Source organism: Passer montanus, unplaced genomic scaffold (genome assembly GCF_014805655.1).
Source record: "Passer montanus isolate IOZ18808 unplaced genomic scaffold, ASM1480565v1 scaffold50, whole genome shotgun sequence".
In the NCBI taxonomy this organism is placed as follows: domain Eukaryota; kingdom Metazoa; phylum Chordata; class Aves; order Passeriformes; family Passeridae; genus Passer; species Passer montanus.
In genome coordinates, this window is record NW_024369930.1 from 2,409,357 (window position 1) to 2,423,069 (window position 13,713).

Sequence of the window (13,713 nt, forward strand, 5' to 3'; positions counted from 1 at the left end):
CTATTTACTATGTATAGTATTTATACTTTAGAGCTATAAGTACCTTCACATAGCACATTAGCAAATTTTCAAATAACAGAAAAAGGAGTATTGAAGGGCTGTACATCAACCTGAGGTGTTCATAACCATAGAAGTCATATAATGAGGTGAGCCTGTCTTTGGATGATGAAATTGAATCCCCTCTGTGGAATCTAACTGGACTATTACAAACACTGTAGTAAGATCTAGAAAATTCACAAAACCTCAGATGGACTATTTTGCCTTCATGTATTTTTATGTCACATCTAAATTATATAACCCTCTTTTATTCATTTTTTGGCTACAAAGACAGTGGACATTCGAGAGGTTAATGTGATAACAGTGGGATTTTAGTGATCTTTGCATCAGTTTCTTCATATCCAGCCCCTTTAATTCTGTTTTAGAATCAGTGGAGTTTTGGTTCATTATGAAAATTTGGTTCATTATGAAAATTCCTTCAGTATTTCACAAAACTTGCCTTTATTTCTCCTTCAAAAGTCTGGTTGCCTATAAATCTATCCATTTGTCCCCATACCTGAACCATGAGTGCTGTCAGCTTAGGTCGTGAAAAAAAATACAATGCTATTTAAAATCACTAGTGGTGCAGTGGGAGGTGTAAATGCAGAACATGAGTAATTTCTGGGTACAGTGTTAGTAATTCTATTGTAACTTCCATGCTTTCCATAAATTACTATAAGAATTTCTATTTGCCCTTTGGTGTTGCCTAAGAGTGACAAAGAGTGGTTATGAAGCCTGCTGCTATGATAATTTTGCAGCCTTTTCCCCCTCCATCACTAACAGCAAACCTTCTAAAAACCATCTAAATCTGAAAGTGAAGGCTTTTTCTGAGAAAGAAAATAAAGTGGGGTTAGCCTGAAAAAATATAGCAAGGCTATATTTTTCTCCCAGTTTCCGAAACTAATCTCATTTATCTTCATTTCCTGAACATCACTTTTCAATTGAATCAGGAGCAGTGTGTTATGTATTTTTTTTCCTTTCTGGTAATCAGAGAAATATTGACCTATTTTGAAAACACTTCTTCCTCTCACTACTGACAGCTTTCATTACTTCAATTGTTGCTATTTTTATATAAAAAAGCTATAAAGGAACTTGAGCTGATTGTAATCTTAACTGTAGAGAACTAGATGTGAATCGCCAACATACCACATGACTTTGACTGTCAGAGTTAAGGTTTAACTATGCCTCTTTAGATTATAATATATTATCCAAGCAGAAGTCAGCTAATGGACCTTAAATTAGTGTGAGTGGTCTACAAAGATACGGCATATCATTACATGAATCTACCTTCCCTGAAGTCAGCAGAAAAATACTGCATCAGTTTCAGTAGAGAAAAAAAGGTTATAGCCAGGTTACTCTGCATCGAGACATCTTGGTTTCTTTTACCCTTGTAATTGAGCAGTGCTCTGTTCTGCAAGTACAGGTATAATATAAAAATAGGTTTTAATGAAATTAAAATAAAGATTTTTTTAGTCTAGCACCTGCTATATTTAGTTCTGCCTGGAGTGTGGCTAGGGGTGTACTAGTGAAAATCCTTTGACTTTAGCAAATATAATTGTCCTGCTTTAAAAAAAATGAGAAAGAAATACAATGAGAAAAGAAAGAAATCAAAATCTTCCTATGCTGTCGAAATACCTGTTTTACCAAGCTGGCTAAACACGTAATGTGGATGGATGGCTCTTTAGTGTTTTGGCTACTTTATCATCAATCTGATCACAGCCCAGGTGACAGGAGCAGGGCTGTACCTTCTAATCCCCCAATAAATGACCCGTGTCTGTCTATCTTTAATCAGACAGCTCCCTCCATCATTCAGATCACTTGGAAGTTGCTGTGGGAAAGCACATGCACACTCCTTTGTCTTGTCACTGCTTCATTCAGGGACAGCCTGTGTGTGGGAGAAGGGGGTTACAGTCAACTGTCCTGCAGAACAAAATCACCTTTCAATAGGTGATACATCCATTGCAATGTTTGTGCCAAACTAATAATGATACGAACAAACTAGTCTTTCGTACTGGCTTTCTGTCGGTGCCCTTTGCAGAAAAAAAATTGCTGCTTCTTCTTTAAGTCATGGGGGCTCCCATTTGCTGTGACAGCTTTCCAATTGTTAAATAAACTCTGACCATGAGCAGCTGTCAGACAGATATTACACTGCAGGCTTCAGTTGAAAGGAGCACCAGACAAGCATTTCAGTGCCTAAAGGCCCTTATTTATTTTGTTTTAAAGACACACTTAAAAAAACCCCCCAAAACCACAATGAGATAATACGATTCTTTCACTGGAAAACAAAAACAAAAACCTTTTTTTTATATATACTCTATGCAATTTTTTTGGTGAAAGTTCTAGAATGTGAGTATGTGCATTTCTGAGAAAAAGCCTATGTTGAGCATGCAATATCTCAAATGTACACTTTTGTCTGGTAGCAAGGTAGGAAATTGAGATGCAGAAATCCTGACATTAGACTTTATAAATACTACTAATCATATTCAAATGCTTGTGGGAAAGAAGGAGGAATTATACTGAGCTTCCTCAAAGTCATATAATGTAATTTTATCATTTCTACTTTTGACAGTAATCTAGCTCAACACTTGTGATGTTATTGCTTTTTGCCATCTGAACAATTTGAGCTGGTTTAAGATGCCCTTGCTCATTCCAGGGAGATTGGAATGGATGACCTTTAAAGGTCCCTTCCAACCCAAACTATTCTATGATTCCATAATTCTGTGATAATGTTGCACTCTGATGTACAGGAAAGCAAAAAAAGAGATGGTTTTCGCTACAGAAGTCTAACTGACTAACTCCAATATGCCATAAAATAATTTTAAGGTAGTGAATATATTTGTAGAAACCTTATTATTTACATTATAATTACAGCTGGGGAGGGAGATTGCCATTAAGTTAGGAAGAAGGTGTACTTCCTCATGTTCCAGTTTACAGACTTATACTCTCTACCCTTACCTGACTAAAAGTCAAGCTGGAGAACTTGGATTAGGAATCAAAGTTGACCAGGGCTCCACTAGAAGATATTTAGAAGATAGATTCAGCTCAACTGGCTGAGGAGAGAGTGAGTCAGCTCTGGACATGCATTTTCCCATTGACATTGAAGCAGAAGCCTAGCTCAAACACGTATTAAAACAAGACCAAAGCAAACCCAAAATAAAACAAAAACTAGTCATGGTCATTAATTTCAAAAGGCAAGATGTGGGCTAATTCTGTGGTGGCAGGATTTCTAGACAATATATAAGTATTTATTGAAAAATCTTCTTTTTTTCATGTTAAAGAGAAAATATGATTCATATTTCATTTACAAATAATAGTAAGTAATTACTGGGTATAAGAATAGCTTCCAAAATTTCAAATTTAAATAACTAACTAGCTAACTAACTAACTACTTAACTAATATGCATTTTCACCATTCCAGTTTTGTTTAAAGACAGAGAGGAATATCTCTAGTAAAAATATAAAGTAGTAGGAAATGGAAAAAGTCAATTTAAAAATCAATCCTTCCTGATTTTTTCTATTGACTTCTGCTAGAAATAACACCCACAATTTTTATAACTGAAATGGATAATAAAAAAATCCCAGGGTGTTCAATTATTTATTTTATGCTTTTGAAAACACTTTTGGGTAATGGGTTTCACTTTTTCACCTTTCATTTACCTCATTCTTCCACTCAGAAAAACAGAAACCATTCAAAAATGGAAAATGATAACATTTTCTTGTTTGTGCTTGTACTTGTGCTTTTGAGTCTATGCTTTGCACAGATACAGATGATGGTCTTAAAGCCATGACAGATATAATGCACCATGGTTTTAAATAATCTGATTTCTAGACAGAACTAAATGCTTATATAATATAGTTCTTTGTGGACACTTGAACCAGGAAATTAATTTATTTTATTTCAGTTTTTGGAAAGCAAAGTATAGAAGGGAATGTTTGGGAGCATTACACCAATAATGCAATTAATTGCTATAGTCAATGTGAATATGATTTTTTGTGTGAAATAAGCATGATGAAGGGTCCTTTAATAAAAACAGTCAACTTGAGACCATAATAAAGATGGTACTCTTTGAAGAAATTGGTTGTGGATTAGCAGAAAATGTATTCATTAAAGCCATGGAAAAAAAGGAGTAAAATCAGTCTTCCATCTTCTTTCTTAGTCTTCCAAATTTTCCATTTTGAAGCAAAAATTCAATCTTCCTTTTTTCTGTCTATATTAATGAATTAATCTAAGTTGTTATCTCTGGGGTGTGAGATCAAAGCTGGGAAATGGCTGAAATAAATATGTTTATCTGTTCTAGGTTTCAGAGCAGATAGCTGGCATAATGGCAGGGATAGTGTGAGAGTTGAGTTGGACTTCAAAATTTCTGGCTGGGCAAGCCAGACAACCTTCTGAACATGGATCTTACTGGAATAAACTTTCACCATGGCTCCTTTCCTGCTACAGAACGTGACATGGCACAAAAACTGTGTTGGATCCCATGCATTTCCAGAGAGTCAGGTTTACTGGGCACAGGGAGCAGAGCAGGCACAGCAGCAAATCACTTCTTCCCTGGTGACAGCAGCCAGGAGCAAACGTGCCTTTCCAAAACAGCTCGTGGCCACTGTTGCCTGTCCTGCTGTTGCTTCCTTGAAGAGAGGCTACAGGCCAGAAAATCTAGTGTGGTTTGAAAGCCTGCTTCCAGCTGCTGCTTTTCTCTGCACTGTCTGTTGGGAGAAGGACCTTGGGGCGCTCAGGAGAGGCGTTTTTGGGAGTGAGCTGCAGGGCAGGCAGATTGTGGGGATCTTTTCTGCAGCTTGGCTTCAGAGATATGATGGCACTCTTGGGTTTACAGGTGGCATAGCGCGGTGGCCACCACAGACAGTTGTATGAACAGATTCAAGTCAAGATGGCTGAGTAGAAGAAAAACCTCAATGACAAGTCTTATGTTTTGTATTCAACTTTATCCCTTTTATTTTTTTCACATTTTTTGTGCTATATGCTTTTATGACATTTTCATTTATCAGTGATCTGATTGCATGCCTCTGTTTTCTTTTCTGTTTTCTGCAGGATAAAAGCATGGGTGGATAAGATGCAAGAAGATCTTGTGACACTCGCACGAACTGCAAGCGGAGTGGACCGGCTTGCTGAAGTAAGAAGAGGTGTCCTAGGCTGCTGTAACTAGAAAGTGAAGGGCTTGCACCTTCCAGGCTTTACAATCATTTAATCCCAATGTACAAAAATTATTTTGGGGGATTAAACTCTGCAGTGCTTGCTCAGAGAGAAATGAAGAACAGACATCCATCAATTCACATTCAGTGTTGCAGCACTTTCTCAATGATAATATTTAATCAGCTTTGCAGTATCAGACATAAGGCTTGCCATTGTTGCAACACTTCCACTGAAGCAAGCACTTTTCTGTTCTGTTTGTCAAATACGGTATCCAGGAAGCAACCATTCACAGTGGTGGGGAATTCTGCTCTCTATTAACAAGGGAACCTAGCTTTCTGACACATATTTCGTCAAATGAGGCAGCTTTTGGTTAGCAGAAACACAGACGAGGATGAAAACTACTTTTATTCAGCTGTACAAATTTAACACCAAGTTTGTTTTACAGAAGAATTTACAAATCTGTCATTGAGATTTTTTTGTGTTATTATTCTATTCATAGATGGTGACAACACATGTGCCATTGCAGAAAAATGAAGGCACAATTAAGAACATGTCAGAATTACACTGCCTATACAATTTTGTATGTATACATCACAATCCAGTATACAACCATATGATCATACCCTATCCCTGCACAAAAGTTATGGCTCTTTCTTTGAACTGATGGATGTCTGATTTAAGGTGAAGGGAATTTTGCTGCTGCATCAGGAAACCGAGCTATTGTTTTCCAGCAAAAGCCCCTGGTGCTGGGGAACTGGACGTGAAGCCTTGATATTTGGTTTTCAGAAAATGATTCCAAATGATCCATGAAATCGATAGCAGAGGTTTGAGCAGCTTCAAAAGGTTTTTGAAGCTGTTAAGAAGCACACAGAAAAAATAATGTGTGAAGTTGTCAGATTTAGCATTGTGTATTATGTATTCCTTTGACCTTAAAGACCTTTTGCCTAGACATTCATGCCTTGTGTGTATCCTATCCCAGAAGGACATTTTGTCATTACTATAAGAGGAGGTTGGATGATTAGCTCAGATGTCCATTAGCTCAGATGAGATCACCACTGTCATAAAAGGAAGGGCTATGTCATTGCATGCACGATGAACATAAATGAAAATTGCCGAGTTTATTTTAGTTCTGGCCTTTCCTAATATTTGACTGCATCATATTGCAGTACAATTTAAGGTAGATGCTTTAGATGCATGTTTAATTTTTAAAAACCATAAACAAACTGAAAACAAAATCTTGAAATCCTAACACAAATCATCAGATTCCTACAAGTGTGGGTTTCCAATGCAGAAATGTCTAGAACTTGAGCTTCCTGAGGAAATGTAAGGTTTGGAAGCATGGAACTCTCATTGGAGTTTTTGCAGGTGGATTGCACATGTATCTGCTGACAGAGGACAACAAGATTTGCAAATCATCAGTCTCCAGCTTCTGGTGGGGACTTTCTGCTACAAGTCCCTTTTTGCTTATCTAATTTAGGTGTGATGTGGTCTTTTCTGCACTTGCTGTGTCTCTTTTTCCCCTTCCATTCAGCATCTTGCTAATGATTCACCATTCAACTTTGCATTCCTTTCCTGCTGTGTTGGTTGGCTGCCTTTCATTTCTCCTCAACCTATGCTATGTTTCTGTCTCAGCTCCTGCCTTTGCAGCTTCACCAGTCTGCCTTTCTATTTTGCACTAGTTTCTTGTCTCTATTTTAGGATCTTTCTCCTCAGCTTTTTCCAGATCAGCACTTCTCTCTTAACTCTTTCGTTTTTCTTAGCATTTCCAAAAGGTGTGTGTGGCCAGCCTGTCACAATACTCTCATTTCTTCTCTTCCACAGGAATTTCTCTTCCTCTTTCTCACATTTCCCTCCATCACTAATTCTCAGTCCCAGACCTGTAATTTTCTCCTGTATGATTTTTTCTTTCTCACCTTCCTTTTCAGTCTCATTTTCTCCTTATTCTTTGCTTGCCATTTTCCAGTCTATTATCTCCTGTTTCCATATCTCCGTCTCTTGCCCTTTATCCTTAATTCAGTTTTCCTCTCCTCCTTCTCCCACTGTGTAGATGTGAGAGACCACAGCAAGTCTGATCTTGAACTGCAGAGGAGGTGGGACATTTTCTAGGAGTGATGTTTCTGACTTGGAATACACCTGTGTTCTCAGCAATTTAGCTGATTAAATCTCTGCAGTAATCTGCAGGTCCTTTTCAGGCTAGAATTTTTTTTAACACTAAAGACTAAAATATATCTTTAAAAACACAGCATTGAGGTTTTAATCTACAATGAATAGGTAACAGGAAAATGAGTTACACAGGATTTCTGACTGGACCAAAATAATGAGTTGATGTCTCAAACATTTTGCTATGCCTTCTTGTTGTGAGGACCACATAGTAAAATAGATAATGAAAAGCCAAGAAATTGATGTTTCATTCTCTTTTTCCCCTCAGGAAAATGTTAGTTTATGTTGTTAATATTTGGCAAATTTACAAATTGATAAACAGTCTTATAATGAAAACTACTGGGCAAGCCTAATAATCTGTAGTGCTACCAGCTTTGCCACAGTGACATTCATGTAAATAAAAACAAAAATATGAGTGTGTGAATACTTTAGGTAAGTTTCTTTAGAAAAGCCAGAATTTACAATAGACTTCAAGGAAATAGTGCTATCTCAGATGATATTCACAAGACGGTTGATATGTGCTTGTAATCCTAGGATTAAAAGCATGAAAGGAGGATGTTTCCATGTAAGATATCCCACTATATCAAAGCCATGTGTTTGACCTAAGTGGCACTACGTCTTTTTGTGGACATGAGGTTTTAATTAGCTCTCTTGGCTGCAAGGGAAAACGCAAAGCCCTGCAAGGTGTAACCCATGCACTCTCCCACTCTCTTCTTGTTTACAGGCTGTTGTCACTTTCCCATTTCTGAAAGACATCCTTTTTTTTTCCTGCTCACTGCCTATTAACATTTAGTTAGATCTCTTCTGAAATGAACCACAATCTTGGAAAAATGGAGACTACAAGACATGAAAAACAGCATGCCTGCATGCTTGTCACTTTTATTCACAGAATTTGCCTTCAGATGCTCATTCTTTAAAAATGTTTACAGTCAGATTGAATTTTCAGCCTTTTTTCTGATTTGTTTCTTCTTCCAATCCAGAATTGTTTGGATCAAACCTGTAGTCTTCATGTAAAGTTGAAAAAAGAAATAATTTGTTTGGGTTTTCTGCCTCTTCTCTCTCTAAAAGCAAAATGAATAATATAAAAAGAAGGAGCAGATTGCTCCGATTGTAAAATAGGAAACATGACTTCCTGACAAAAGCTGTAATAATCAGCTTGGTAGGAGAAATGTCTTCCCTTGTTCTAGGGAAAATTAATTTTAATTTTGCCAAGTGTGAGGTTAAAGCTCTTAGCAAGAACACGTAACAGATTATAACCATTTCACAGCCTGGTCAATCTTTCCCTGGACTCCGGGGAAGAATTCCCACTGATTCAGCTGAAGTTAGGATCTGTGTCTGCTTTGTGCAATTAAGTCTTCTGTGAAGATGTCTAAAGTGACCAAGATAGCTCTCAAAGTAGCACAATTAATACATTCTCATCTAGAGCGAATTAACATAAACCAGAGCTTTTTCAATTAGCTGCAATGCTAATGGTGCTCCCATAATTTGCTGAAAGTATCTTGGGGTTCATCAGTGCTATTTATGCTTGGATGTGCCTGGGTGTCTGGGGGTCTTTGTGCTGCAGGGAAATACACTGTACAATGGCCTCTTCTGCAGAACTATAATTTCTTTTTTTCTTTTTTTTTCATCACCATGAGGGAGAGGGATACGAGTACTACCTTAATTCTCAATACTTTTGATTTTAGACTGGGAGAACTTTTGACCAGAAGGATGTAGGTGGTGAGGCTAAAGAACAAGAAGGGCAGATGCTTGCAACCTTCTGAAATTGTATGGTGATATTCTGTGTATCGTGGCTGGCTCAACTGTGACATGTGCTGCAACAGAAAGGATATAAAACTCAGAGTGTAATATATCTTTACAAAGGAATAAAAAAATAAAAATGTAGATGGCTGTTAAAGTCACGTGAGGTATGTGGAAAGTGGATAGCTGTCCTGCTGAGATCAGTACCTCAATAAAAGTCTTATTTAATCTGCAGTGTGGACATAGAGAACTAGGGAAAGTATTTTTTGTATTTAAGGTTTTTGAATTCAACATGTAAATTTCATGTATTCATATTTAATGAGAAGAATCTCCTCAGAAGAGGATTCCCTTTTCTTCTTTCATTGACAATTTTCTTACAGTGTTTTCGAATCACAATCTTATCCTAGTGACTAACCACTCTTTCTCTTCCTTTTGCATATATAATGTAGCTATTGTAACTCTCACTAATCACAACTTTTGAAAATACCTGTATAGCAAGGATACACAATAATCTATTAATGAGTATTCCACATACTGTTTAAAAAGGCAAAATATTTGGGAGTTTATTAATTCATTAGGGATTCTGCCTCTGAAAATACGAATATATTTGTGCTGATGAACATTTCATACATACATACATACCTTTTCTCTTGTTAGCAATGATGACAGCAATATAATGCCTGTAGTAAAAAAAACTGCAAAAGAAAGCTTGGACACCTCAAATAAGGCATAACTTAAAACAAGAAGTTTTATGTTGAGGCTACTTTCATCCACAGCCTGAACCAGATAAAGTAGCATAACTGGGGTAGAAGAAACAAGGGGCTGGAGAGGCAGGTGAGAGCTGTTTGCTGTGATGCCCAAAGGAGACACACTGGGATTGGGGTTTCCTGCACAGGCCCAGGAGTTGTGCTCCATGATCCCTATGGGCCTCTTCCAAGTCAGCGCATTCTCTGGTTCTGGGATGCCCTCTGGGACTGGTCTCAAAATAGTCTCCAAAAATAGATTTAAAGCACATATTTAAATCCTGATTTTTGGACATTACTAGGAGTTTAGGTGAGATCTGGGAGAACTCCAACTTGGATGTAATACCAGTATAATATTCCCATTACAGTAATGCAATGATTGCTTCAACAAGGCAGGAAGTCGGGACTCAAGATGCCAAAATACTCAGCTGGTTGAAAACTGGCAGAGCTCCACTGACTGCAGTGGATTACACTAATTTACATTTGCTAAGAATCATGACTAACAACATTTAATTTACAAGCCAAGCAGGTAAAAAGTGTTAAAAAAACCCCACAGATTTTTACACAAAAAGCAGACGCTATTGCTGCTGTACTTGCCCAGCTGAAGAAGGTATTGTTTAGTCCTTCCTAAGGATTTTTTTCCCATAGAAGAGCAAAGGGAATATTTATAAGGAAGTGTTGTATGTACAATTTGAGGCTTGAAAGTGGGAATACAGCATACATAGGAAAATCTTGTCCTGTGTGCTTCTTTAACTCTCTCAACAAAGCACAACTTTGTGTATTCTTTTTAGTTTTATAAATATTATGTTAAAAAAAAACAAAAAAAAACAAAAAACCACCAAAACCAAACAGCAAAACAACAGCAACAAATAGTCATGTAATTCTCATTTCAGCTTAAGAGGGTTCATGTAACTTTGGCTTACCTGTGAACTCTCTGTGCATTCAGGCATTATGAAGCTGCTCTGGTGTGAATGATAGGGTGTGAATGAATATAGTTTCTATAGGGTAAATAGACTGTTAGAAAAAAAAAATAAGCAGGAGTAGACAGCAGCTTAATAGACCTAAAATACATGTAGCAAAATAAATATTGAGGCTTATCTTACTAGCTGCATTTCTCAGTAGCTATTTTGTCTTTGAAAAGAAAAACAAATGTACAAAGTTCAAAGTCACATTCTGCTTTAAAAGATACCTCAATATACAGGGAAAAAAAAAGTGAAGAACCTACTGAACTACAGAATTGAGTACATAGTTCCATTTTCATGAAAGTATATACAACTTCCAATTTTACATAGATTGTCCACAGCAAAAATTCATGACTAAGCTAATTGACAGCTCATTTAATCTAATAAACTATTACAAGTACGCTTCTGGACTCCGGCTCCTAAAATACCTCTAGGCACAGGAGAGAGAGAAGGAGGGGAACCCTGCAGTACCCAGAAAAGAAGGCTTTGAGTTAGAGAATATGCCTTATAGCAATGCATGAGCATGTCTGTTCCAAACTGATTGAAGAGAATCCTCTTTTACAGAAACACTGAATTAAAAAATGTGGGTCTGTGTAAAGAGCTTTGATGTGACAAACTCACTGGAGCTTCACTATGACTGTTACACCAAAAAAATGCCATCTTGTGCAGTGTAGCCTTTTCTGGCAATGGCATAGATGAATGAAGCATCAGATAGAAAGGCAGTTCCAAGGAACTCTACTCCCTGAATCTGTTTCCTTTTTGCAAAAAGGGAATCTGTTTCCATCTATGCAAAAACAATCCATGCATGATATTCATAAGGCATGCTGTTATTACAGTTCCAGGAGCTGAAGAGTGAATCCATATAGGCTGTCTTGGCCTGTAAATGATATTCCTACTGAGATAAAAATACTGTTTAATCCTACAAAAGAAAAAGAGCTAGGTGTGGGTATAGGATATGTGGTGATGAGTTTCATTCACAAAATGAGTCTACCAGCTATTGTTAAAAGATTTTTATTTATTTTGTCTTTTTAATGCTGTTTTATAATAATTAACTCTTCAGTGAACAGCCCAGCCGAGATCCTGCAGGAGCACATTTCATCCCTTGCTCAGCGTGAGGTCTGTGTGCCCAAGGCACAGATGGTGTGGGTCTGCTCAAGCACTCACATTGGCAGCAGCTTCTCAGGCCACACTTTCAGCTTTCCAGGTCTTGGATCAGTCTCTGGAGTTTAACTGGGATGAATGGCTTGTAAGAGAGACTGATCTCTGATTTGAACTGCCCTGGAGCAGGGATGTTCAGGAAAGCTTCCTTCTGCCAGAAGGAATGATAACCTGGAGTAACTTTCTGTTGGGTTCTACAGATTTTAGCTAAATTAGTCTTAGGAGCTCTATTCTAGAAGCCCTACAGACACACCACTGACTTAGACCTAGGGAGGCTGTCATATAGTGCTTGTCTTGTTCATTCATTATCTCTGTAGAGGTCAGTGCAAGGGCAGACTTCAACAGCTTACTTAAAATTCATGTAAGACTTCTTTCTGGATGATCTTCCTTATTGTCATAGGACCCTACAATTCCTGCTTAAGAAGGTGATTTGGCAGGTAATTTAGCAGAAAACAATTTAATTCCTACTATTTTTCTCAATGATTGGCATGATATTTATGTGGTTCTTTTTTTACATTTATAAAGTAAATTGAATGAATTAGCAAAAGCTTTACAAAAATTTGAATTTATGTTTTGAAAACATTAAACAGATACATGGATTTGAAAATTCTATTTATTTTTACCAGCTCTATAGTTTATCATTTATTTATTTATTTAATTATTTTCAACTACTGTATGTATCAAGTTGGATTTGATTTGTATATGCTTTAGCCAAAGGCAAAGAATTTTGTAGCTCATACTATTCTCTGTTGAGCTAGCAGATGGACCTTGGTGATATATGGACACATTCCAAAATATGCTACACTCACCCTTGTTAAAGTTGAAGTAATGGAGAGTTTTATGATTAAGAAAAGTAAAAAGAAGAAATGCAACAACTGGATTTTTAAAAAAGATTGTTGATTTCAAGAATAGCAACCCAAATTAATATATTTGGTGAACATTTCTCTGAAGGTCCTGGCTGTGGACTTTGTAAGTTTGAATTTCATTAGAAAATGAAATTTTTGATTGAAATGTTGTGAATGCCATAGGTTCTGAGGAGTTTGTCAGTATTTTGACCCTGGATTTCAAGATTCTTCTGACTTCTCCCTCATTCCTAAGGTGAGGAACCAGTCTGCTGTCCCTGAGAGGGGTGTGGTGAAGCAGAGGGAGGTCAGGATTACTTTTAGAATAGAAGTATGAAGGGTTTGGTGCAGTGAAACGTGGTCATTTCAGGTATTTATTGAGGAGTCAGAGTCCATTTACCAGAATTGTAGTAATGTATGAGATGGGTTAGCCTTGTTTGGGACTCCCAAAGTTATTAACAGGTTTTTTAACAATATATGTCCCATTTGAGGTGTATCACTGCCACTGCTATGTTCTGTGTGCAACCAAATACCAAAGCTGCAGACATTAAAAGTAGAATTGTCCAAACTCAATTCTATTGAGTTTATACATTGCTGACCAATGATGAGATGTCAGGAAAAAGGAATCACTTTAAAAAATGCAAGCTGGGAAATTTGAACACATATCTGTAAATTTTCTTTGTAATCCAAATGGAAATTAAGAGATTGTCAAAACACAGGGAGCCTCATTTGTTATTTGCAGTTGCCACTCTCTCTCTACTCCCTGAGCAATAAACTGACATTTTGAAGCTTTCCTTCTTCCAGCAAACAAGAGCAGCTGTAAGTCACTAAGAATAGGTGGCTGCATTAACAAAGCTTGCTCAAGCTCAAGGGAAGAGACGGCCTAATATTACCATAGCTTTAATTACTGTTTGATGATCTGG

The 13,713-nt window shown here is 37.1% G+C and overlaps 1 protein-coding gene across 2 annotated transcripts in view; it reads left to right on the top strand.

Moving 5' to 3' along the window:
• CACNA2D1 (calcium voltage-gated channel auxiliary subunit alpha2delta 1) overlaps positions 1-13,713 on the top strand; it is a 368,301-nt gene that overhangs the window by 45,619 nt on the left and 308,969 nt on the right. For both annotated transcript variants that reach the window (XM_039723786.1, XM_039723787.1), the window contains exon 2: positions 5,084-5,165. In XM_039723786.1, coding sequence (XP_039579720.1) covers positions 5,084-5,165 — 82 coding nt within the window. The remainder of the gene's footprint in view (positions 1-5,083; positions 5,166-13,713) is intronic.